The sequence below is a fragment of the Heterodontus francisci genome, chromosome 11 (assembly GCF_036365525.1).
Source record: "Heterodontus francisci isolate sHetFra1 chromosome 11, sHetFra1.hap1, whole genome shotgun sequence".
Taxonomy (NCBI): Eukaryota; Metazoa; Chordata; class Chondrichthyes; order Heterodontiformes; family Heterodontidae; genus Heterodontus; species Heterodontus francisci.
Window position 1 is genome coordinate 111,278,086 of NC_090381.1, and position 27,575 is coordinate 111,305,660.

Below are 27,575 nucleotides of genomic sequence, written 5' to 3' on the forward strand. Positions count from 1 at the left end.
CATTTCAGAGGGCAGTTAAGAGTCAACCACATTGCTGTGGGTCTGGAGTCAGGTGTAGGACAGACCAAGTAAGGACAGGAGATTTCCTTCCCTAAAGGACATAGTGAACCAGGTATAAAAACAAGAAATGTTGGAAATACTCAGCAGGTCTGGCAACATCTGTGGAGAGAGAAGTTAGCAACATCTGTGGAGTTAACATTTCAGGTCAGTGGCCCTTCTTCAGAACTAGAAAATATTAGAAATGTAAAAGGTTATAAGCAAGTAAAGTGGGGGTGGGGCAAGTGATAACAAAGGAGAAGGTGTAGATAGGACAAGGTCACAGAATAGCTGACCAGAACGTCATGGAGCAAAGGCAAACAATATGTTAATGGTGTGTTGAAAGACAAAGCATTAGTACAGATAGGGTGTTAATGGACTGAAAATTGAACAGCCGCGAGTACAAACATGAAAAAAAAAGTGGGTAAGCAAACTGAACAAACTAAGATGAAATAAAACAAAATAAACACAAAAAAAAATTTAAAAAAGGAAAAAGAAAAAAATAACTAAAAATAAAAGTAAAATGGGAGGCCCGTCATGTTCTGAAATTATTGAACTCAATGTTCAGTCCAGCAGGCTGTGGTGTGCCTAATCGGTAAATGAGATGCTGTTCCTCGAGCTTGCGTTGATATTCACTGGAACACTGCAGCAATCCCAGGACAGAGATGTGAGCATGAGAGCAGGGGGGAAGTGTTGAAATGGCAAGCAACTGGAAGCTCGGGGTCCTGCTTGCGGACTGAGCGGAGGTGTTCCGCAAAGCGGTCACCCAGTCTGCGTTTGGTCTCCCCAATGTAGAGGAGAACACATTGTGAGCAGTGAATACAGTATACTACATTGAAAGAAGTACAAGTAAATCGCTGCTTCACCTGAAAGGAGTGTTTGGGGCCTGGGATAATGAGGAGGAGGTAAATGGGCAGGTATTACACCTCCTGCGATTGCAGGGGAAGGTGCCATGGCAAGGGGACGAGGTGGTGGGGGTGATGGAGGAGTGGACCAGGGTGTCACAGAGGGAACGATCCCTTTGGAATGCTGACAGGGGAAGGGAGGGGAAGATGCGTTTGGTAGTGGCATCAGGCTGGAGGTGGCGGAAGTGGCGGAGGATGATCCTTTGGATATGGAGGCCAATGGGGTGGAAAGTGAGGACAAGGGGAACCCTGCCGCGGTTCTGGGAGGGAGGGGAAGGGGTGAGGGTAGAGGTGCGGGAAATGGGCCGGACACGGTTGAGGGCCCTAGCAATGAAGGTGAACAAGGGAAAAGAGACAAACGAAAATCCCGTCGGACAGAAGAGCAGAACTTCTTCAAGGTAGGCATTCCTGGAAGAGAAGTGGCAGTGAATTAAACGCTCTTCTTTCCGACGGGATTTTCGTTTGTCTCTTTTACCTTGTTCACCTAGTGAACAAGATAGTTTTTTTTACGACAATCATGGCACGATTACTGAGACTGCCTTTCAACCCTGACTTTATATTAATTAATTAAATTTATTAATTCAATTTAAATTCCATCAGCTGCCATGGGCGAGATTAATAGTTAAAGGTATAGCAAAGCTGATTAGGGACCAAAAAGGAAATATCCTTGTGCAGGCGGATAACAGGACTGAATCAGTACTTTGCATCCGTCTTCGCAAAAGGGGAGGATGAAGTTAACATTACAGTAGAGGAGAGGAGAGGGGAGGGGAGTAGAGAAATTGGATAGGATAAAAGTAGATGCAAATAAGATGCTAAATAGGTTGGCATCACTCAAATTCACCTGGTCCAGATCAGATGCATCCTAAGTCGCTAAGGAAAATTAGGTTGGAGATAGCAGAAGCTCCTTGCTGGATTTGGGAGTGATGTCATCAGACTAGAGTATTGCAAATATTACGCCCCTGTTCAAAAAAAGGAGGAGGAATAAATCTGGTAACTAGAGGCCTGTCAGTCTAACATCAGTCGTGGGGAAAACAACAAGAGACTGTTGTCAAGGACAAAATGAATTCGGACTTGAACGCGCAAGTGAGGGAGAGCAGGCACAGACTTACTATAGGCAAATTGTGCCTGATGAACAATCGTGTTTGATGAAGTAATGGAGAGGGTTCATGAAGGTAGAGCAGTAGATGTATATATGGACTTCCAAAAGGCATTTAATAAAGTACCAAATAACAAACTTATTAGGAAAATAGAAGCACACGGTTTTGAAGGACAGTGGTAACTTGGGTATGTAATTGGTTAAGGGACAGGAGGCAGAGAATATTGGTGTTTGTCTGACTGGAGGAAACTATGCAGTGGGGTCCCCCAGGGCTTGGTCTTGGAACCATTGCTTTTTCTGTTTATATATCAATGACCTGGGTATCAGAGTACAGTTATGAAGTTTGTAGATGACAGAAAATGTGGCAATGTAGTAAGTAGTGATAGTAGCAGACTTCAGGAGGACATAGAGAGACCGGGAAAATGGGCAGACACATGGTAGATACAATTTAATAGGGGTAAGTGTGAAGTGGTGCACCTTGGGAGAAGCAGTATGAAGTCACAGTATAGTCTAAATGGTACTATTTTGAAGGGGTGCAAAAGCAGAGGCATCTGATGATGCATATTCACAAATCTTTGAAGGTGGGAGGGCAAGTTGATAAGGTGGTTAAGAAAGGTTGGCACCCTTCCATCTACGAAAGATGATGGACACACAGCAAACAATCCATTTAGGTGGGGTGTCTTTTCTTGCTGCACCTTTGCTGATGAGGCTGTGAAGGCCAATACTTGACAGGCAGGTTCTGCCACAAGTACTGCACGTGAAGCTGCCAAGTGACGCTGCGAGTTGTTGTTTTTGCCATTGGCACCTGTTGCCGAGTTACTGTAGCAACTGGTCATCATGGTAATGCACACCAGTCCACAGGATGTGTCGCCATTTCCCTCTTTCAACAGCTAGTGACTCCCAGGTGCGATGGTCGACATTTTGGGCCAAGAAAGTGTAGGGGATATTTAGCTTGAAAACGGGGCAGAACATAAAAACAAGGAAGTCATGTTAAACCTTAACAATCTCTGGTTAGGCCTCAGCAGGATTCTGTGTACAATTCTGGGCACCCTTTAGGAAAGATGTCAAGGCCACAGAGAGGGTACAGAAGAGGTTTTCCATTAAGATACCAGGGATGAGGGACTTCAGTTATATGGAGAGATTGGAGAAGCTTATAAGAACATAAGAACTAGGAGCAGGGCTAGGCAATTCAGCCCCTCAAGCCTGGTCCACCATTCAATATAATTATGGCTGATCTCATCCCGGTCTCAACTCCACTTTCCAGCCCGTTCTCCATAGGGGCACAGGCACAGGAACAGGAGGAAGCCATTTAGCCTCTCAAGCCTATTCAGCCATTCAATGAGACCATGGGTGATCTGCAACCCAACTACATATCCTGCCTTTGCTCTATATTCCTTAATACTGCTGGGATTGTTCTCCTTCAAGCAGCGATGTTAAGGGGACACTTAATTGAGGCATTCAAAATTGTGAGGGGTTTTTGATAGAGCAAGTAGACAGAAACGGTTTCCTCCGGCAAATGGGTCAGTAACCAGAGGTCATAGATTTAAAATAATTGGCAAAAGAACTAGAGGGGAAATGAGGAGAAATGATTTCACACAAAGGGTTGTTAAGATCTGGAACAAAACTACCTGAAAGGGTGGTGGTATCAGATCCCACAGGAACTTTCAAAAGGCAACTGGACAAGTATTTGAAGTGCAGTAATTTGTGGGGCTAAACTGAATAGCTCTTTCAATCAGCAGCCACAGATAAGATGGGCCAAATTGTGCCCTTCTGTGCTGCAAGATTCGATGATTCTAATCCTCACCCAACCATCCCCCCGCGACCCACAGAGAGCCTCCCACCCATCGCACTCCAAACAGGGACTCAGCTCCGCCAACACTCAACACACAGGTCACTTTCTGGAGGAAAACTCAAGCGGTAGGAGAGTTTGGGTTCCTAATGCAGGCCCACCTGACATACTTACTGGAAAGAGGGTGGCCTCGAGTCTCCGATCCCCCCCGTGCGCTCAATGGGGGGAGGCAGATCCGACTGGCTGTCCACACATGTGGATCCAGTGTCTGAGTGGGAGCCCTCCGCAGACACCAGCTGTAACAGAGGAAAGCAAACAATCGGCATGAAACCAATCAGTCGAACAGCTTCCAACATTAAAATAGCTGCAACTTGCACTTTAATGCAGCTCCTTTAACAAAGTGACTATTCCAAGGCACTTCACAAAAAGGAGGTCGGCATGAGGCTGCACTCAGAGATAAAAGATTTGCATTTATATAGCACCTTTAATGTAATAAAACATCCCAATGCAATTCACAGGAGCCTCCTCAAACAAAATTTGACACCAATCTACATAAGGCGAGATGAGAACAGTTGACTAAAAGCTTGGTCAAAGAGAATGGTTTTTAAGGAATGTCTGAAAGGAGGAGAGAGAGGTAGAGAGGTGGAGAGGTTTAGGGAGGGAGCTTAGGGCCCAAGCAGCTGATGGCACAGCCACCAACGGTGAAGCGATTAAAATTAGGGATGCGCAAGAGGTCAGAATTTAAGGAGTGCAGAGATCTCGGAGGGCTGTAGGGATGGAAAAGGTTACAGAAATAGTGATGGGCAAGGGCATGAAGGGATTTGAAAACAAGGATTAGAATTTTAAATTAGAGGCGCCAGGAGCCAATTTAGGTCAGCGAGCATATTCGAACAGGAACAAAGTGTTTTCAGTAGTGTTCAGTAAAAAGGAGCAATATTATAAATTGTAGAATGGTAGAGCACAGAAGGAGGCCATTTGACACATCGTCTCGGTGCTGAATCTTTGAAAGAGCTATCCAATTAATCCCACTCCCCTGCTCTCTTCCCATAACACTGCAATTTTTTTTCCCTTTAAGCATTCATCCAATTCCCTTTTACTATTGCATCTGCTTCCACTGCCCTATCAGGAAGTGCATTCCACACTTACTGTGTGATAAAATTTTCATCTCGCCAGTGGCTCATTTGCCAATTAACTTAAATCCGTGTCCTCTGGTTACCGACCCTCCTGTCAGTGAAAAGTTTCTCACCATTTCCTCTATTAAAACCCTTCATAATTTTGAACACACTTCTAGTAAATGCTCCCTTTATCTTCTCTGCTCTAAAGGAGAACAATCTGAGCTTCTCCAGTCTCTTTACATAACCAAAGTTCCTCATCCCCGGTACTATTCTAATGAATCTCTTCCGCACCCTCTCTGAGGTCTTGACATCCTGCCTAAAGTGTGGTGCCCAGAATTGGACACAACACTACAGCTGTGGCCTAACCAGTGTTGTATAAATGTTTTTTAAAAAGTGAGAGACAGTGAAGCACCCGAGGGAAACAAAATTCATGGGGGACTGGATGGCATGACTTCACGCGAAACCTGTCATTTCTCATACCAGCATCTTCTCTTTTTGTTTTTGATCCTTGCTGTTTGTAGCTCTTTTTTTTAAATCTTGGGAGTTTCCCGTCGATCACCTGTGCCCTCCTGGGATGAAAAGAGGAATTTTTGTTCTCCAATTTGGCCTGTCCAAACTTGCAATTCACAGCCTATCTGATCTGCGAAGTCACTGTTTATTCTGCAAACTCTCTCTACGCATTAAAAAATTAGCTGTGGGCAAAGTGCAATGGAAGAGTGTTGACTGCTCCAGATTTTAACAGTCGGTTATGAGCTGCAATTGGTCATGTTGAGCAAACTTTGACATGACACCAGGAATCTGCTGACCCTCTTCTGCCTGTTTAAACAGCTCCCTTCAGCTTAACAACTGGCCAAATTGACACGAGGATAATTAACAAGCTGTTTGGGACACTGCATCACTATTTGTCTGACCCACTCTCTTCTCACACTCCACCCAACTCTAAACAAAATGAACTCAAGAGGTGAAAAGGTCATAACCTTTGCTTCCGTGACTCCCCACTGTGCAGTTCATATCAACCTGTAAACACTCCCTCTGCCCCCACTCAGCATCAAGTGGGATCAAACAAATGAAAGAACTTGCATTTTTTAAAAATTCATTCTGAGGATATAGGTGTCACTGGCAAGGCCTGCATATATTGTCCATTCCTAGTTGCCCTCAAGAAGGTGGTGGTGAGCCACTTTCTTGAACCTCTGCAGTCCATGTGGTAAAAGTACTCCGTGTTGTTATTCCAGGATTTTAACCCAGGGGCCATGAAGGAATGGCCGATATATTTCCAAGTCAGGATGGCGTATGACTTGCAGGGGAACTTGCAGGTATTGGAATGTCCTTCTGCCCTTGCCCTTCTACAGGGCAGAAGCCAGAAGTTTATAAAACATCTTTAACAATCCAGCGCTCTTTATAGAGGTGAAAATAGCATGAAGGTTGAAGGGCATCTTACAGATGAGATGTTAAACTGTGGGTCCATCTGCCCATGGTACTGCTTAGAAGAGTAGGGGAGTTTCTCCTTGGTGTTCTGGCCAATATTATCCCTCAAAAATCATTAAAACAGATGATCTGGTCATTTATTACACTGCTATTCATTGGAGCTTGCTGTGCACAAATTGGCTGTTGCCTTTCCTACAACAGTCACAGTCATAGTGTTATACAGCACAGAAACAGGCCCTTCGGACCACCCTGTCCATGCCGGCCATCAAACCTATCAAGCCGCTTCACTTCAAAAGTACTTCATTAGTTGTAAAGTGCTTTGGGGTTCTGAGGTGTGAAAGGTGCGATATAAATGCAAAATTTTCTTTTTACTAATCTACCAATCTCACTCAGAAGCACCAGAGGATGCTGTAAGCCTCGGACTAGTGCAATGGGGGACTCTTCTGAGCTTGGAGTAGAAGTTCATGACTGGGGCACAGCAGTGGGAGCTTTACTGATCTATGGCTGACACCGAGAACCCAGCACTGTTGGGGCAGAAAAGAGCAACTTGCCTGAACCAAGGCTGGCACTGAGTACCATCCAACACTAACATCCCCAGATCAATAAGCACAAATACATTATTTTATATTTTGCAATCCTCACCTACAGCCTGGTTAATTGAATGCATAACAGGTGACCTACATTGTCTCCCAGTCCACCAACCCTTTCAAACTTATCATCATCACTGCATTCAAATCCCTCAATGGCCTCCCGATCTCCATCACCTTCTAAAAATTCTGCATTGCTCCAACTCTGGCCCCTTACTCATCCCTCACTTCTTTCTCCCCACCATTGACGGTCATGCCTTCAACCGTTTAGACCCTAATAAGCTCTGGAATTTCCTCCCTATACTTCTTCATCTATTGACCTCCTTTAAGAGTCTCCTCAAAACCTACCTCTTTGACCAAGCTGTTAGTGACCCTCTCCTAATGTTTCCTTCTTTATATCAGTGTCAAATACTTGTCTGATTACTCTCCTGTGAAACACCCTGGGATCTCCTTCTACATTAAAGGAGCTACATAAATGCAAGCTGTTGTTGTTGTTGTCTCTACCCAGTTACACTGCTGCCAATATAATAATAATAAACTGTTGTCTTACTGCAGTGTTGTTCATGCTGAGATGGGAGTATCCATTCAAGATGTTTGGGTACAAAGCATAACTGGGAAGATGCATGATGCTCGGTGCAAAAACTTACTGGCAGAAACAGCTGATCTTCCGGTGAGCGTCTTTACTGACTGGATGAAGGTACAGCAGTTTCCGGTTGGGTGAACAGATTCTACAATACATAAGCTAAATGGACGTCAGGCCTTAATAACCCAAAAGAGGCCCAAAAGGTTACTTTGCTTCCAGAACTGTGAGGATTGGTCCTCTCTTTCTGTCTGGTGACTGCTGCTTTTAATAAGCAGATTTTTTTTGGCAGTTAGAAACTCTATGAAGAGTAGCTTTTTTAAAAAACATTGAGTTGAGTTCCCATTGATTTTTGCTAGTCACATGGTAGCGCAATCTGGGTGGAATTGGCTGAATCAGCACAAAAAAAATTGGGGAATTCTAAACATGAGTTATGCCGATCACCGCTTACATTCGAGTTTCTGCAATCTTTTACATTGGCTCAAGATTCAATTTGCCCTGATCAGGCCCCACCTCATTTCATCATAAGGACAATACACAAGAATAAACAATGTAAGCGAAAACAACAACTTATACTGCATGAGAAGAGTGTGCTGATTGGTTGGCAAGTGAACTCTGATTGGTAGAGGCATTGCCATGGAGAATCCACCAGTTTATACTGACTGACAGTTAACTGCCAAGCTTTGTTTGAAATTTAAACCAGGCAGCATGACTCTGATTGGTCAAGGCATTGCCCTGAGGAACGAACCAGCGAACGGCTGTCATTTATTTTGTTCAGCTGAAACAGGCGCAATGTGTGAACATGTTCTTTCTGTCTGCAAAGAACAGGGCCCTGTGTATTAATATATGTAGCTTCCAGTACGCGCAAATGTGCCACACTGCGAGCCCCACTGACAACCTTAAATTGGCTGTCGGCGTATTTCTTAGCACACTGTGGATTATTTAGCAAATGTTGTCCAATCGCGGAATCACATCTAATGTTGAACACTGTGTTTTGAGTTTTGCAAGCACGGGCTGGTTGGGTACGGCCTGTACCGTGCCTGTTGCAAACAGCAGAAGGGACATGTTGTTTGATACAATCCACCAGTCTTTGGGACATACGGCCTATATACCTAGCAGCACACTGACATTGAAATTCATATATCACATTACTCATTTGTGTGATAGGCAGGACGTCTTTTTGGCATGACGGCAGCATCCGGTTAGTGGCGAACACCACACGTGTTGCTACTGCATAGGAGCAGCGTGAAACAGCTAGCTTCACCTGTTGCTCAAATTTTTGAGATACATTACCCTTCCAGGGTAATTTGAGGTAGACTGGGCACTTTTCAGAGCCAGAAATGATGGCCTTAGGCCCGTTCATAAGTTTGTGCGATATACAGCGAGAAAGGATCTGATCAGGGTAGCCATTGTCATGCATGATGTCTTTGATTCGCCCTATTTCAGCATCAAGCTTGCATGGTGAGCAAATGGCTCAGGTCCTATTTACGAGGTTGCCGATAGCGCGTGGAACTGTAAGAATCCCAACGTGTGTATTGACCAGTGAAGGTAGGTTTGCAGTAGACTGTGGTAGAGAACCCCTTAACAGATTTATAAACTAGCATGCCAAGGAAAGGGAGCTCATTTGACTGCTCCATTTCAAAGGTGAATTTGAGCGCAGGATGGAGCCCACTCAGACGTGCAAGGAAATTATTGAATGCAGCTGCGGATTCAAATATAGCATTTGTATCATTTACATATCAGAAATATGCAAGAGGTAGGAGGTTAGGTGTCATTCCATCAAAGACACATTTCTCATGGAACCCAACAAAGATGTTTGTGAGAGCTGGGCCGAGAGGGGATCCCATGGCAACACCATCTATTTGGACATACATGGTGTCGTTAAAACTGAACTCAACTGCGCGAGTTGCTGAGTTCATAAGTTCAATGAATACTGATTCACACAATGGTGGCGGGTCTAGATTGCCATGATATAGTGCTGCAGTGCAAATATCTATGGCTTCTTTAAGTGATGAAGTACTTCCTTCCTTGGTGAAAGGGCTAGAAATGTCAAATGAGCACATGGACATGGCATTGTTATTGATATTCTTTGTAGCCAGGAACAACATGACATACATTGCTCCTGTATCAGCTGAACAAAATAAGTGACATCCATTCGCTGGTTCATTCCTCAGGGCAATACCTTGACCAGAGTCAAACTACCTGGTTTAAATTTCAAACAAACCTTGGCAGTTAACTGTCAGTCACCCTCGACTGGTGCATTCTCCACGGCAACGCCTCTACCAGTCAGAGTTCACTTGCCAACCAATCAGCACTCTCTTCTCATGCAGTATAAGTTGTTGTTTTCGCTTACATTGGTTATTCTTGTGTATTGTCCTGATGAGTGCAAGACTCATATGCAGCGAGACCTGGGTGTTTCCCTACACCAGTCGCTGAAGGTAAGCATGCAGGTGCAACAGGCGGTAAAAAAGGCAAATGGTATGTTGGCCTTCGTAGTGTGAGGATTCGAGTACAGGAGCAAGGATATCTTGCTGCAATTATACAGGGTCTTGGTGAGGCCACACCTGGAATATTGTGTGCAGTTTTAGTCTCCTTATTTGAGGAAGGATGTTCTTGCAATAGAGGGAGTGCAGCGAAGGTTTACCAGACTGATTCCTGGGATGGCGGGACTGACGTATGAGTTGAAATTGAGTCGGTTAGGATTATATTCACTGGAGTTCAGAAGAGTGAGGGGGGATCTCATAGAAACTGATAAAATTCTAACAGGACTTGACAGGGTAGATGCAGGGAGGATGTTCCCGATGGTGGCGGAGTCCAGAACCAGGGGTCATAGTCTCAGGATATGGGATAAATCTTTCAGGACTGAGATGAGGAGAAATCTCTTCACCCAGAGAGTGGTGAGCCTGTGGAATTCGCTACCACAGAAAGCAGTTGAGGCCAAAACATTGTATGTTTTCAAGATGGAGTTAGATATAGCTCTTGAGTTTAAAGGTATCAAAGGGTATGGGGCGAAAGCGGGAACAGGTTACTGAGTTGGATGATCAGCCATGATCATAATGAACGGCGGAGCAGACTCGAAGGGCCATATGGCCTACTCCTGCTCCTATTTTCTGTTTCTAAGATGAAAAGCTTTGACAACATGTCTCTATTTTCAGCAATTCTCAAGTACAGGTTAGTCACTAATAAATCCGCTTAAGGAATTCAGGAGAAACCTTTTTACGCAGAGTGAAGAGTATGTGGAACTCACAATAACAAGGAGTATCTGAGGCGAAAAGGATAGAGGCATTTAAGGGGGAGCTAGATGAGTACCGAAGGATATGTTGATAGGGTGAGAAGAAGTAAGATGAGAGGAAGCTCGGGTGGAGCATAGAGAACAGCACGGACCAGTTGGGCTGAATGACCTGTTTCTGTGCCATCCTTTGTATATTGCTGCAGTTGAGATCAAAAGCCAATTAAACTGGAAAATAAAAATGACTCACCCATGACACCACTCGACCGTTGAAGCAGGGCAACTTGGCATTGTCATCTGATATCTCTTCCTTTACAACCCTGCAGCGACAATAAGACAAAGTTAGTTCCACTGATCCACCCACCACAATCATTTTATCTGAAACAGCAGGTTGTAAGGTGGCAGTTAGCAGCACAGTAATCAAGAGTTGGACTCTTCAACAGGAATACTGAAGGAACTCCTACCGCTGGAAAACCTAACCTCAAACTTCTTTATTGTATCCTCTCTCACCATTCCAAGCCAGGAAAAATCCCCATCTTCTCCATGGCAGTAAGGAAGGGGATTTGCATCACCCCACAGCCACCCCAAGTGGGATACTGAGGGATATATCTCCGTGGGTCGCACTCTCACCTCTGAATCAGAAAGGCCTCGAGCACATAATCCTGGCTGACTGTCCAGTGAAGTACTGAGGGAGAGCTGCACTGTCAGAAGTACCATTTTTCAAATGACATGTTAAACCAAGGCCCCATCTGCCCTTAGATGGATATAAAAGATCCCGCAAACTATTTTGAAGATGAACAGTGGTGTTTTCCGCTTGTTATCCCCCAATCAACACCTAAAAATAGATTAGTCATTATCACATTTTTGCTGTTTAAGAAGATAAGCAATAGTGGGCCATATGACCCCTTAAGCCTTCTCTGCCATCCAATAAGATCAGGGAAGGTGGTGGCGTTGTGGTAATGTCAATGAGCTAGTAATCCAGTGGCCCAGGTTAATGCCCTGGGGACACAGGTTCAAATCCCACTATATCAGCTAGCGGAATTTAAATTTAATTAATAAAAAAAACTGGAACTGAAAGCTAGTCTCAGTCGTGGTGCCATGAAACTATCATCGATTGTCGTAAAAACCCATCTGGTTTAATAACGTCCTTTAGGGAAGGAAATCTGCCATCCTTACCTGGTCTGGCCGACATGTGAGTCCAGACCCACAGCAATGTGCTTGACTCTTACCTGCCCTCTGAAATGGCCCAGCAAGCCATTCAGTAATCAAGGGCAATTAAGAATGCGCAACAAATGTGGGCAACGCCCACATCTCATGAAAAAACAGAAATCAATCTAGTGAACCTTTGTTGCACCCCCTCTAAGGCAGGTTTATCCTCCCTTTGGTAAGGAGACAGATGTCAGTGTGCGACCAATTTAGCCATGCTGCACAGGCAGAGATGTAGTGATAGCGCAAGTAAAATACTGTAGATGCTGGAAATCTGAAATAAAAACAGAAAGTGCTGGAAATACTCAGCAGGTCTGGCAGCAACTGTGGAAAGAGAAACAGAGTTAACGTTTCAGGTCTGTGACCTTTCATGAGTTCTGATGAGAGATCATCAACCTGAAAAGTTAACTCTGTTTCACTCTCCACAGATGTTGCCTGACCTGCTGAGTATTTGCAGCATTTTCTGTTTTTGTATTAGTGTTGCATGGGTCCATTTGGTGGATGCTGAACACACGGGTGCTTAGATTCCGATTGGCATGAATTTACGACCGACCCTAACCCATTTGGAACAAATGACATAAAATCAATCACTAAATGGAGGCTAGTCTGTTTATCTCTTCCTGTATTTTGACACAGTCCTCCATATTATTTGTTATACCCATAATTTATCAACTGCAAATCTTGATACCATATTTCTAATTTTGAGTCCAAATCATTTACATAAACTGTGAAGAGCACATCGCTAATCCTCACAAAACACTAGTCCAAGAAACTTCCCTTAACTCCTACACTCTGTTTTCAGTTTTGTAATCATCTTTCAATCCATTCAGCTGGGTGACCCCTGACCCCACACATTCTGACCATTGTCACAAGTCTTTTATGTGTCACCTGATCAAAGTCTTGTATGAACAGATAAATATTGGGAAGACCAAAGTGTTGAATTCCAGTAAGCTTGTTGTGGAAGGATAATGCTGGAGCCTATCTTTACGCAGTTTCACATTTACCATGCACAGTAAAAGGATTACAAACATGTACCTCCTCACTCTAATAATACATTAAGTAAGACCCCAGTTAACACCTTCCACCTGCATATAATTAAACAACTGATACACAGTTAACAGATTCCCTTTTTTATATAAAACATAGATTAATAGGCTCAAACAACATTTCAAAATAAATTCTATATTGTCTACAAAGTATTAACATGCTCAAAGAACATTTCAAAATAAATCAAATAAATTCCATATTATGTACAAAGTATTACACTGCAAGACACCCCTCCTCTAGCACCCCTAACAATTTCTTTGTAGTAGCATTTATTTTTGTGAAACAATCAGACAGCTGATGATTTGCATCTACCCATTTAAGTTTGGAGATTTCCTTTCTTTTTTTTTAGAGATACAGCACTGAAACAGGCCCTTCGGCCCACCGAGTCTGTGCCGACCATCAACCACCCATTTATACTAATCCTACACTAATTCCATATTCCTACCACATCCCCACCTGTCCCTATATATTTCCCTACCACCTACCTATACTAGGGGCAATTTATATTGGCCAATTTACCTATCAACCTGCAAGTCTTGGGCATGTGGGAGGAAACCGGAGCACCCGGAGGAAACTCACGCAGACACAGGGAGAACTTGCAAACTCCACACAGGCAGTACCCAGAATTGAACCCGGGTCGCTGGAGCTGTGAGGCTGCGGTGCTAACCACTGCGCCACTGTGCCGCCCCTTTCTCTCCAGCATTTGTTTCACTCCAGCAAGGTCAATACGTAATCTTTTCTCACTCATGCTTTTTGGAGAGTGTACATTGTCCCACAAAGAACAATTGTCCACATAACATTCAATGGGTATCCCTATCTTCAGTATGTCCCTTGTTAAGAATTTCACCCTAAAATATTTGACAAATATAACCCCATATCCACTGCCTCCACAAGACCCAGTGTTTCCGCAGCTAAAGTGCTTTTAACAATGCATTCTATTTTCTTAGCTTCCCAAGCTAAAGGACAAAATTTACCATTATCGCCCATCAGAAATATTATGAAACCAGAAGTACTCAAATACCCATCAGGAAGATTAGCATGTGAAGCATCACTAAAAATGACTAGCTTCATGTTCTTTGGGTCACCTAAGGATGGGAACTTCAGTATATGTTTCTCCAGATTTAATTTTTAAAAATATTTTATTTGCCTGAAAACATTCTCAACTTTCATCATCGTACTTAGCACATCAAAACTAGCATCAGGCCTAGTCTGACAGTGCACAACCAATTAATTGTCTAATCAAGCTTTGCAATTGCTCAATCTGAACTTCAGATGTATCATCTTTCTGTAATAACCAAGCATGATTAACTGGGATGGAAGTAACGCTCTCTAAATAGGATTGCTGATTTAAAGTTATTCCAGATTTAATCTTCTTAATATCTAAACCAATATATTTAAAGGCCCCACAAGCCTGACTCCCAATCTTAAATTCTGCCCTAATCTTAATAACATATTTCTCAAAATCTTCAGTACCATCCCATAAGAACAACATGCATCATGAAGTTTCCCTTTATGGTACCAATAAAACATGGCAGAATCTGCTTTTAGTTGAACACAACCAGTTTTCAACAAAACAGATCTCACCAAGAAATACCATACCCTGGAAGCATCATTAAGGCCATAGGCACATTTATTCAGTTTCCATAGTTTGCCTTCTGCATTTTTAGGTAGTTTCAGAAATGCTTCTCTCTGAAAAGTATCACTCTACAGAAATGCGGCTTTTATATCAATGGATTTACACTCCCATAAATATGTGGCCAAAAGAGCTAAAAAGATTTTCAAGATAACTTTTCCAGCTGTGGCACAGTCCACTCTAACATCGGTATCACCCAGTCACTCTTCAAAACGCCTCGCAACAAACCTCTCTTTAGCCTTATAAGTCCCAACGGGAAGGACATTTTCAGTACAAATCCATCTATGTGACAAGGCTGGTTGTCCCCTATCTGGTACCTCAGAATAAACACCAAACTCTCTCCAACTCTCTAATTCCTTAAGTTTAGCTTCTCTTATTAGTTTATCCTCAAATTTATTGACAGCCACTAAAACTTCACGGTCATGAGTTCTATTCCGAGACTGTTCTTTACCCTTCGTTTCATTGTGGAATCTGTTCAAACTACGGCCTCCATTAGCACTGTGACGTCTTTCGGGAGCACTGCTAGACGATCTCCCTTGCACATTATTGGAGGCTCTTTCTCCAGTAGGGGATCATTTCCTGACACACAAGTCACTTTCAGGCCCGCTATTATAACTTGCATTGCGCTTTCTTACCCTCCACTCTTTCACCCCATTCTGCCAGTCTATGGACCTCGCTGCTTGGCCATCATCTTGAACATTTAACCAACATTTAAACTTGCCAGTAGATTTTCCTGCACGTCCCAGTTGCTGCATCCCTCCATTTATTAGAGCCCTCTGGAATATATGTTACACGAGTACCTACTCAGGGCAATTGGCCTTTGGATGCGATAGCTCTTTCTTGAGTGTCATGATCACTCACATTACTATCCAACCATTGATCTACCTCATTCTATTCCTCAAGACCTTCATCAAAAAACACAATTATTTGAGGTACAAGATGTCTCGTTTCCCTCGATCAGCTGCTGAGATTTTGTGATCAACTCCGATCAAATGCGGTGAACCTCAACAGTTTGATTGCCATGCTTGATACCTACTGTCTTACCATCACAACCGATTACCTTACCAGGGCCCTTCTATTCCCTATGACCCTCACTATTATATTACACCAAATCTCCTGAAATAAATTCCGCTTCAGATGGCCTTATACGATGCCTCCAAGCTCTCTGAATTTTTTTCAGAGACCTCAGCCTTGATGAAAACTCGACTCCCTGCATGTAAAGCATTCAAATGTGCAGAAAAAATGGAACTAATTGTAGTATCTTCTGGTGCAGGAGGACTGTCTCACAGTACAGAAGGCAATTTGGGATTCCGTCCATGGACCAATTGATAGGGACGATATTCTCTAACCATCTGAAACTAATTATTCACATGAACTGCCCAGGCCAGGGCAGTTGTCAAATTGCAGTTTGGCTGGTCAGTTAAGATTTTATGCAGCATTTCATCAATCATTGCATGATTCCTTTCACAGAGCCCATTGCTGAAAGGACTTTCAACTGCAGTATTCATAAGCATTATGTTCATGTTTTCACACATGTCTCTGAACTCGTCATTGGCAAATTCCCCTCCATTATCAGTCAGAAACTTGGCTGGTGGCCCAAGTCCAGTCTCTATCCATTTCTCCATGATTTTATCTATAATCACCCTTTTTTCCTTGCTATTTCTTATGGTAGAAAGACTAAATCTAATTGCTAGGTCTAGCCACCAATGCCCACATCCCATGAATGAATTTTTAAAAATGTAGAATGAAAATATTCTTGCCAGTGTCCCATACCTTTCAATCCATGGCAACTACCTTGTTAAAGTTATATGCCAATGAAGGCTTACAATTGGACGCGATGGTGTCCTCTGATACTTTTTACAGATTTCACACTTTTCACTAATCTATTCTATTATCCTCGTATACTCTTCATCAATCACATCTGCATCCTTTAGCAGAGTTTTAAATCTTTGACAAGAAGGGTGAGCAAATTATCTGTGTAACTTTAAGACAACTTGCTTTTTATCTCTCTGATTCTTATCACCTGATGCCATTAATACAATGTCTAGAAACAGCAGATTTTGTTTAGGGGATACAATAATGCCCTGACTGGGTATACTGCAAATTCACTGACTTTCCAAAAACAATTGCCTTATCATGCGCTATATCAAGTTTCATTTGTGCCTCGTTCATTGAACGTTTACTCAACAGTAAAGGTTCTCTCCTCTTCTTCTTCTTCTTATGCTGTCCCTCGGGAACGAGGATGACTTTCTTCCACTCCAGGGTTATGGGTCCTTGGGTGACTGAATAGTCCACTTCTGGATCCGCACACTCTGCTACAGGTGAGGCAGGTGGTGTTTGGTGAGGCGAGTGAATGGGATACTCGAAATTCCAAATGCCCTTTCCGTTGTTTGCACTTGGTCACTGCCTGGGCATGTTGACATTGTTCGAACTGGCTGGCACCGTCGCAGATGCTTCTTCTTCATTTTGGGTGATCTCGGGCAAAAGGTTCCCACGATTCGGTGGAGATGTCACATTTTTTCAGCGAGGCTTTAAGGACACCCTTGCAGCGTTTCCTCTGCCCTCCTGGTAGACTCTTGCCGTGACGGAGCGCGGAGTAGAAAGCTTGCTTTGGGAGTCGTGTCAGGCATGCGGATGATGTGGCCCGCCCAGCGTAACTGACTAACCATGGCCAGTGTCTCAATACTGGGGATGTTGGCCTGAGAGAGGACACTGATATTGGAGTGCTTGTCCTGCCATTGAATTTGCAGGATCTTGCGGAGGCACCACTGGTGATATCTCTCCAGGGCTTTGAGAGGTCTGCTTACAGTGTCAGCGTTCCCAACGCATATAGGAGGGCAGATAACACTGTGGCCCTGTAGACCATGAGCTTGGTGCCAGGTTTGAGGTCTTTATCATCAAACACTCTGTTCCTCAGATGACCGAAAGCTGCACTGGCACATTGGAGGCGATGCTCCGTTTCATCGTCGATGTCTGCCCTTGCTGAGAGGAAGCTCCCAAGGTATGGGAAGTGATCAACATTGTCCAGTGGTTTGGCGTGGATCTTGATAGCCGGGGGGGCAGTGTTGCACTGCGGGAGCAGGCTGGTAGAGGACCTTTGTCTTCCAGATATTTAGCTTAAGGCCCATTCTTTCAGACTCTTCCATGAATGCGTCGGCTTACTCCAGCTAATTTACATGGAATTACTACTCTCTTCAATGACTTCAATGAGTTGTCATCACCAGCAGGTAGTACTTTTACACTCCTTAACCTTGTGTTGATCCTCACTGAGTGAATCCATATAACATTGTAACCAATCTGTTCCACATACTGTTGATGTGCAAGTACTATCTAATACAGCACAGTTGAATAAATCTACAACTAACACATTCATCACTGGACTAAAGCTCCTAGTGACTCATACAATTTGTTCAGCCTCAGAATTCTCTGTGTTGTATGTTATTTCAAAGACTCTGCCCCTCAGCTTTAGGCAGTTCATAGCATAATGACACGATGACACGAAGGTCGGTGGAGTTGTGGATAGTGTCGAAGGGTGTTGTAGGGTACAGAGGGACATAGATAGGCTGCAGAGCTGGGCTGAGAGATGGCAAATGGAGTTTAATGCGGAGAAGTGTGAGGTGATTCACTTTGGAAGGAGTAACAGCAATGCAGAGTACTGGGCTAATGGGAAGATTCTTGGTAGTGTAGATGAGCAGAGAGATCTTGGTATCCAGGTACATAAATCCCTGAAAGTTGCTACCCAGGTTAATAGGGCTGTTAAGAAGGCATATGGTGTGTTAGCTTTTATTAGTAGGGGGATCGAGTTTCGGAGCCACGAGGTCATGATGCAGCTGTACAAAACTCTGGTGAGGCCGCACCTTGAGTATTGCGTGCAGTTCTGGTCACCGCATTATAGGAAGGATGTGGAAGCTTTGGAAAGGGTGCAGAGGAGATTTACTAGGATGTTGCCTGGTATGGAAGGAAGGTCTTACGAGGAAAGGCTGAGGGACTTGGGGTTGTTTTCGTTAGAGAGAAGGAGGAGGAGAGGTGACTTAATAGAGACATACAAGATAATCAGAGGGTTAGATAGGGTGGATAGTGAGAGTCTTTTTCCTCGGATGAGGATGGCAAACACGAGGGGACATAGCTTTAAGTTGAGGGGTGAAAGATATAGGACAGATGTCAGAGGTAGTTTCTTTACGCAGAGAGTAGTAGGGGCGTGGAACGCCCTGCCTGCAACAGTAGTAGACTCGCCAACTTTAAGGGCATTTAAGTGGTCATTGGATAGACATATGGATGTAAATGGAATAGTGTAGGTCAGATGATCGGCGCAACATCGAGGGCCGAAGGGCCTGTACTGCGCTGTAATATTCTAATTCTAATTCTAATTCTAATAATGATGCTTTGAGTCACACCTGAAGCACCTATTAACTGTTCCTTGAGCATTCCTGGGATTCATTCATCTGTGATTGCTGTTCCAAATCTGTCTTCCTCTATAACAGGCAGACCTGCTAAAGGTGCTTTCATCCTCATTCCTCGTGTCTTTAACTCTTCCTTTGTACTTATGTCTGCGTCCAGTATCTGTACCATTTTGAAATCCAGTAAATATCGAGTCCTCCATTCTTTATGTCAGTGCAGAATGCCGTGTTTGTTCTACCAGGTCTGCAGGAAATGACTGTTTCCCCAGGAATTTCTTTAAGGCAGCAGCCATCTGATCTAACAGGGAGTCTTTTTCCAAGAACTGAACCCCAATTCGAACCAACAGCTTGTGCACATGCAACAACTTCACACAATCTTGCAATTTAAATGCTAGCACTGAACCAGGGATCTCCAAATTGAATTTCCTCAATCTTTACAGTGTGTTAAAATCCATGATATATTCCTCCATTGAATAACCATCTGTTTTCCAAAATCTATCAAAGTCTGACCATGCCTCATATGCATTCAATAGGTCATCTTTCTTGTAAAATTGATCCAAGAATTCTAACAGAAAATCCAAACCTTCATCACTATCCAACTGTCGAGAATCCAATTCACAAAACTTTACTTCTGATTTTACTTTTCGTAGGAAGTGACAATGCCAAGGCCATACCTGGTTTCCTTTTTGGTAGGGATTTAACCCATGTCCACATATCCACTTCATTCTTCGACTGGTCATATGGTTCAGACTCAGAGAATATCGGAGGGTAATCATACTCTGACAACTTACACTTGCCTTCTGCCATATTTTCCACAATAGCCAGTGAGATTTTAGTTTTCTATGGAAAAAAAATGTTCCTAGTTTCCAACCTTCAGCTTTAGGCAACCATCCTCGGCTACCATGTTAAATTACGGAAAGTTTGTTGTGGAAGGATGATGCTGGAGCCTATCTATTCTCAGTTTCACATTTATTGTACAGAGTACAAGGATTACAAACATGTTGCTTCTCACTGAAACCCTTCGCCAATCTTAGTAAGAGTCTCCTTAAAAGGAAGACCCCAGTTAACACCTTCCACTTGCATATAATTAAACAATTGATACACAATTAACACAAAGTCACCGTCTTCGGTCCCCACTACAAACTTCATCCCTCTCCCTGCCCACTGTCCGGGTCCAAACCAGACTGTTCACAAACTTGGAATCCCGTCTGACAGGAACTGAGCTTCCAACCCCATTTCCTCTCTATCACCCAAGGCACCTACCACCACCTCTGTAAAGTCACATGACTTCATCCCCACCTCAACTCATCTGCTGCTGAAACCCTCATCCATACCTTTGTTACCTCTAAACTCGATAATTCCAATGGTGCTCTGGCCGACCTCCCATCTCGCACCCTCCACAATCTTGAGCTCATTCAAAACTCTGCTGCCTGTATCCTAATTTGCACATGGCCCCAGTCACCCATCGCCCCTGTGCTCCTGGCCTACATTGGTTCCAGTTTAAGCAATGCCTCGGCTTTAAATTTCTCATCCTTTAAAACACTCAGTGGCTTCACCCCTACCTATCTCTATATTCTCCTCCAGCCCTACAACCCTCTGAGATCTCTGCAAGCCTTTAATTCTGGCCCCTTGCACATCCCCGATTTTCATCACTCCACCAGTGGCAGCCGTGCCTTCAGCTGCCTGGACCCTAAGCTCTAGAATTCCCCTCCCTCAATCTCTCCTCCTTCAAGATGCTGCTTAAAACCTATCTCATTGGTCAAGCTTCTGGTCACCTGTTCTAATATCTCCTGATGTGGCTTGGTTTCAAATTTCTTTTTTTTTGAAAACGCTCCCGAGAAGTTCCTTGGGTAACTTTACTATGTTCAAGGTGCTATATAAATGCAAGTTGTTGTTGTCTGTGTCCTACATCTGCTACATTGCACTTGTCTACTCATTGTTACTTCTTCACAGAATCAAATAAGGTCAATTAAACAGAATCTTCCTTTCTAGAAATCCATGCCTACTATTTTTCATTCTGTTTACCGTCTCCAGATGTTTTGTTATCTGATATCTAGTATCTTTCTTAATGCTAACATTAAGCTGGCTGATCTATAGTTCTCTGGGTTAGTTCTATCTCCCTATTTGAAGATCGGAATTACATTTTCTGTTTGCCAGCATTGTTCCAATATTGAGCGGGCTGGCAAGCAAGTCTGTGTTTCTACATCGATTTAAGAGAAAACAGGCTCTCATTAAATCTAACACAAAATGAAAGTAATTAGGGGAAACACCCATGTGCCACAGTTTCATGTCCTGACCCCTACCTCACGCCCTCGACAATTAGTCAAGCATCAGCCAAAGCCAACAGATGCACAGCACTGGCTGTGTTGTTCAGATAAAGATTGCCTCTCAGGGAGGGATAAACTCTCTTCAGATTGCCTAACAGCATACAGGAGACAGGAAGTGGCAGAGGCTGAGACACCAAGGCAGGAAATTGTGGTAAAATCACAGGCCTAATCAAGGCCTCACCACAGACCACATATCACTGTAATCTGACTCCATCTCACTTTGAACGGGTTGCTGCAGAACAAATATTTGTTTGCAGCATTTTATTTTGCTTTATTACCCCTACAATTTAACACTTCTTCGGCACATTATCTAGGCTGTCACTCTGGCGCAGTGCTCTGGGCGCAATCAAGAGGTGCCATCATTCAGGTGTAGCGTTAAACCAAGGCCCCGTCTGCCCTCGTAAGGGAACGTAAACAATCCCCTGACTCTGTTCAAAGAAGAGCAGGGGAGTTCTCCCAATCTCCAGACCAACATTTATCCTTCAACCTATCACTAAAAACAGATTTAATTAAAAGCAAAATACTGCGGATGCTGGAAATCTGAAATAAAAACAAGAAATGCTGGAACCACTCAGCAGGTCTGGCAGCATCTGTGAAAAGAGAAGCAGAGTTAACGTTTCGGGTCAGTGACCCTTCTTCAGAACAGATTAACTGGTTATTTATGTCACTGACTGTGGGACCTTCTTGGACTTAAATTGGCTCGGCACTTGCCTTCAGTGGAACAGTGACTGTATTGCAAAACTAATTCATTGGCTGTGTTGCACTTTCAGATGCCCTGAGGACATGGAAGGAAAAAAACTTGCATTTTCTTTCTTTTGGGCCTCCTTATCTCGAGAGACAATGGATACGCGCCTGGAGGTGGTCAGTGGTTTGTGAAGCAGCGCCTGGAGTGGCTATAAAGGCCAATTTTGGAGTGACAGGCTCTTCCACAGGTGCTGCAGAGAAATTTGTTTGTTGGGGCTGTTGCACAGTTGGCTCTCCCCTTGCGCCTCTGTCTTTTTTCCTGCCAACTACTAAGTCTCTTCGACTCGCCACAATTTTTGCATTTATATGGCGTCTTTTACAAACAGAGTCCAAAAGCACTTTACAGCTAATTAAGTACTTTTGAAATGTAGTCACTGTTCCAATGCAGGAAACTGGGTAGTCATAATACACACAGCAAGATCCCACAAACAGCAATGTGATAATGATCAGATAATCTGTTTTAGCAATGTTGGTTGAGGGTAAGTATTGGCCGGGACACTGGGGAGAGCTCCCTTGATCCTCTTCAAAATAGTACCACAGGACCGGATACATCCACCTGAGAGGGCAGATTTGGGTCTCAGTTTAACGTCTCATCATGAAAGATGGCACCTCCGACAGAGCAGCATAACCTCAGTAATGCACTAGGAGTGTCAGCCTAGATTTTGCGCTCAAATCTCTGAACTGAGACTTGAACCCACAATCTTCTGACTCAGAGGCTGACACCGTATCTATATAAATGCAAGTTCTTTCTTTGTCTGTTCCATAACTCCATCTTCACTACACTCACTCCTCCTCCACACAGGGAATATTTATCAGGAGAGTGGGTCTAGTCTGAATACAGATGCTGTCTGGTGTCACTGCACATTGCAGACAGACAGGCCTTTCCCATACTGAGAAGACTGACGTATTAGATCTCACTGCTGTAGCTTCCTGAATCTCAAGTTTAGCAATTCTGACCATCTGTGCATCCCCAATTTTCAACGCCCTACCATTGGTGGCCGTGCCCACAGCTTCTCTAGTTCCAAGCCCTGAAATTCCCTACCTAAACCTCTCCCCCCTCCTTTAAGATGCTCCTTAAAATCTACCTCTTTTACCAGATTTTTGGCCACATGTTCTAGTATCTCCATATGTGACTTAGCATCAAATTTTGTTTGATTACACTCTTGTGAAGCACCTTGGAACACAGTTTTACTCTCTTGAAGGTGCTAGACAAATGCTATTGTTGTTGTTGAACTGAACGCCTCCGCCATCGCCCTGAATGCTCTGCTGCTTTTCCCGTAGAAAAGAATTTGCGGGGGTTGTCATGACGAGGAGTGAAAGAGCGTGAGGATGAGAATGGGAGATGCAGCAAAGCACCGATTGAAGAGCACCAAGGCACACAGAGAGTAATAGGGTATTAATAATGTTAGCCCACATACAGATGGATTTTGGTGACTTAAACTCTTCCCATTCTACCCCAACCATGCTCTATCTATTTTAATCCTTACCCCTCATCCTGCCTCCCATTCTAACTTCCTTGCCCCAGTCTGGTTGAAGAGACAAGCCAAGTATCAAGACAGTTTTTGGTGAGAGTTCAGGTGACCTGAAAGCTCATCCTAGTAGATGAATGTACATCACAGAAACAGGCCATTTGGCATAACAGGTCTATGCCTGTGTTAATGCTCCACACGAGCCTCCTCCCACCCATCTTAATCTTATCCTATTGGCATATTTCTTTCTTCCTCGTGTTTATCTAGCTTCCCCTTAAAAGGCATCTATGCTAATTGCCTCAACCACTCCACTCTGTAGCGTGTTCCACATTCTGAGTAGAATCGGCCAATATTGTCTAGGGGTTAGAAGAATGAGAGGTGATCTCATTGAAAGATATCAAATTCATAGCGGGCTTGACAGGGTCGATGCTGAGAGGCTGTTTTCCTTAGCTGGAAAGTCTTGAAGGGTCACAGTCTCAGGATAAGGAGTCAGTCATTTCGGACTGAGAGAAATATCTTCACTCAGAGTGCTGTGAATCTTTAGAATTCTCAACTCCAGAGGGCTGTGGATGCTCAGTCATTCAGTAAATTCAAGACTAAAACTGATAGATTTTTGGATACTAAGGGATCAAGGGATATGGGGATCGGATGGGAAAGTGGGGTTGATGTAGAAGGGGATGAATAGCGGAGCAGGCTTGAGGGGCCATATGACCTACTCCTGTTCCTATTTCATATGTTCTTATTAATTCACAGGTCAGGGGCAGCCTGTACAGACGCGCTATCCTGCTGATAAACAAATGAACTAAACCGCTCTTAGTCACCAAGCTTAATGAGAACAGGGGCAGCTGTGCCTTCATGTAGAGCAGCATTCGATTGTCAGTGTGCGGAGCCCTGTACCGTCCTCTTACTGTCTGGCATCACGATAAGACAGTTAAATCATTACAGTTCTGTCAAGTGTGTCAATGGAGAGCCTCAGAGCGACAGAGACAAAAAAACACCCACTACACCAACCCCCCACTCCAGGCTAACTGCATTTTAAAAGTTTATCTCATTCTCCTGGGTCAACCATGCTACATAGCAGCTGTCTGACGGGGGTGCGGGGGGGAGTGGTGGACAGGAGTGTGACAAGTCACAATGAAGGGGTCTCAATGAAACATTTCATTACCACCGCACACTGCTAACTGGGTGTTGCTCCGACTAGATTTAAAGATGTGTCCACAGCCTAAACATTAACCCATCCTCTCCCCTTCCCTCGTCGGGTAACAGATGGGACCTTTTTTTAAAAAATATTTCTGATATGCTTTTTTTTTTGTTTCAGTGAGTGCTGAGAAGTAGAAATCTGGAATTCTCCCTCCCTAAAAGACTGTTGGTGCTGAGGGACAGCTGGATCTTTCAAGAATGAGATTGAGAGACTTTTTTTGTGAGGCGAGAGTGTCAAGGGATATGGAGCTAAGAACTGTCCTGATGATTGGTCATCGACCTGAAACGTTAACTCTGCTTCTCTCTCCACAGATGCTGCCAGAGCTGCTGAGTATTTCCAACATTTTCTGTTTTTAAGAAAGACTTGCATTAATATAGCATCAATCATGACCTCAGGATGTCCCAAAACACTTTGCAGCCAATGAAGTACTTTTGAAGTGTTGTCACTGTTATAATGTAGGAAACGTGACAGCCAACTTGCAGACAAGAAACTCCCGCAAAGAGCAACGTGGTAAATGGCCAGATAATTTACTTTTGAGTGATGTTGACTGAATGTGTGCCAGAACACCAGGTAGAAATCCTCCACTCCTCTAAGTGGAGCCTTGGTATCTTTTACGTCAACCTCAGAGAGCAGACAGAGCCTCGTTCTAGTATCTCATCTGAAAGACGAATCTCTTACACTGCAGCGATTTGCCTCAGTGTCACAGGTCTGTGAAAGACAAACAGCCATGGATCCTGCTGGATCCACTCCAACACCTATTGCAGGTGTCAGGGTTAGGCTTGGCTGTAATACCCTCCACAGTTGAACAGCCTACCAACACTCCCTGCGCTGCCTCATAGAGGGAAAATAGGCCACTGGGAAGTCAGTGCCTGTGGATCCACTTCCCACCATCAAGCCAATGCGATTAATGTGTAAAACAATGACAAAATTGCCACAGATGCTCATCACTAACTCATTTTTATTGATTAATGTGCATGCAGGGTTCTGTTTTCTGTGATCCGACACCAAATGAACGTGCTGCAATTCCAAGGCCATCTGAAGATGCTCAATGATAGACCATTCTCAGTGGTAATACAGTGTGTGGCTGGGAGCTTACTCGGTGCATCAGTATAACTACACTATAGGAAAAGTCACAATTAGCCCATCGCATGTCAAAGCTTTGTGAGAAACCTATACCCCAGTGTTATACAGTGACAGACCTGTACCCACCAGTAATATACCCCAGTGTTATACAGTGACAGACCTGTACCCACCAATAATATATCCCAGTGTTATACAGTGACAGACCTGTACCCACCAGTAATATATCCCAGTGTTATACAGTGACAGACCTGTACCCACCAGTAATATACCCCAGTGTTATACAGTGACAGACCTGTACCCACCAGTAATATATCCCAGTGTTATACAGTGACAGACCTGTACCCACCAGTAATATATCCCAGTGTTATATAGTGACAGACCTGTACCCACCAGTAATATATCCCAGTGTTATACAGTGACAGACCTGTACCCACCAGTAATATATCCCAGTGTTATACAGTGACAGACCTGTACCCACCAGTAATATATCCCAGTGTTATACAGCGACAGACCTGTACCCACCAGTAATATACCCCAGTGTTATACAGTGACAGACCTGTACCCACCAATAATATATCCCAGTGTTATACAGCGACAGACCTGTACCCACCAGTAATATATCCCAGTGTTATACAGTGACAGACCTGCACCCGCCAGTAATATACCCCAGTGTTATACAGTGACAGACCTGTACCCACCAGTAATATACCCCAGTGTTATACAGTGACAGACCTGTACCCACCAGTAATATATCCCAGTGTTATACAGTGACAGACCTGTACCCACCAGTAATATATCCCAGTGTTATACAGTGACAGACCTGTACCCACCAATAATATATCCCAGTGTTATACAGTGACAGACCTGTACCCACCAGTAATATATCCCAGTGTTATACAGTGACAGACCTGTACCCACCAGTAATATATCCCAGTGTTATACAGTGACAGACCTGTACCCACCAGTAATATACCCCAGTGTTATACAGTGACAGACCTGTACCCACCAGTAATATATCCCAGTGTTATACAGTGACAGACCTGTACCCACCAGTAATATATCCCAGTGTTATACAGTGACAGACCTGTACCCACCAGTAATATATCCCAGTGTTATACAGTGACAGACCTGTACCCACCAGTAATATATCCCAGTGTTATACAGTGACAGACCTGTACCCACCAGTAATATATCCCAGTGTTATACAGCGACAGACCTGTACCCACCAGTAATATACCCCAGTGTTATACAGTGACAGACCTGTACCCACCAATAATATATCCCAGTGTTATACAGCGACAGACCTGTACCCACCAGTAATATATCCCAGTGTTATACAGTGACAGACCTGCACCCGCCAGTAATATACCCCAGTGTTATACAGTGACAGACCTGTACCCACCAGTAATATACCCCAGTGTTATACAGTGACAGACCTGTACCCACCAGTAATATATCCCACTGTTATACAGTGACAGACCTGTACCCACCAGTAATATATCCCAGTGTTATACAGTGACAGACCTGTACCCACCAGTAATATATCCCAGTGCTATACAGTGACAGACCTGTACCCACCAGTAATATATCCCAGTGTTATACAGTGACAGACCTGTACCCACCAGTAATATATCCCAGTGTTATACAGTGACAGACCTGCACCCGCCAGTAATATACCCCAGTGTTATACAGTGACAGACCTGTAC

At 43.8% G+C, this 27,575-nt stretch overlaps 1 protein-coding gene across 1 annotated transcript in view; it reads right to left on the reverse strand.

The window, feature by feature from the left end:
* LOC137375468 (segment polarity protein dishevelled homolog DVL-3) overlaps positions 1-27,575 on the reverse strand; it is a 154,566-nt gene that overhangs the window by 106,731 nt on the left and 20,260 nt on the right. The window contains exons 2-3 of the mRNA XM_068042757.1: positions 11,013-11,082; positions 4,001-4,122 (exon numbers count right to left, since the gene is read on the reverse strand). Of these exons, the coding sequence (XP_067898858.1) occupies positions 4,001-4,122; positions 11,013-11,082 (192 nt within the window). The remainder of the gene's footprint in view (positions 1-4,000; positions 4,123-11,012; positions 11,083-27,575) is intronic.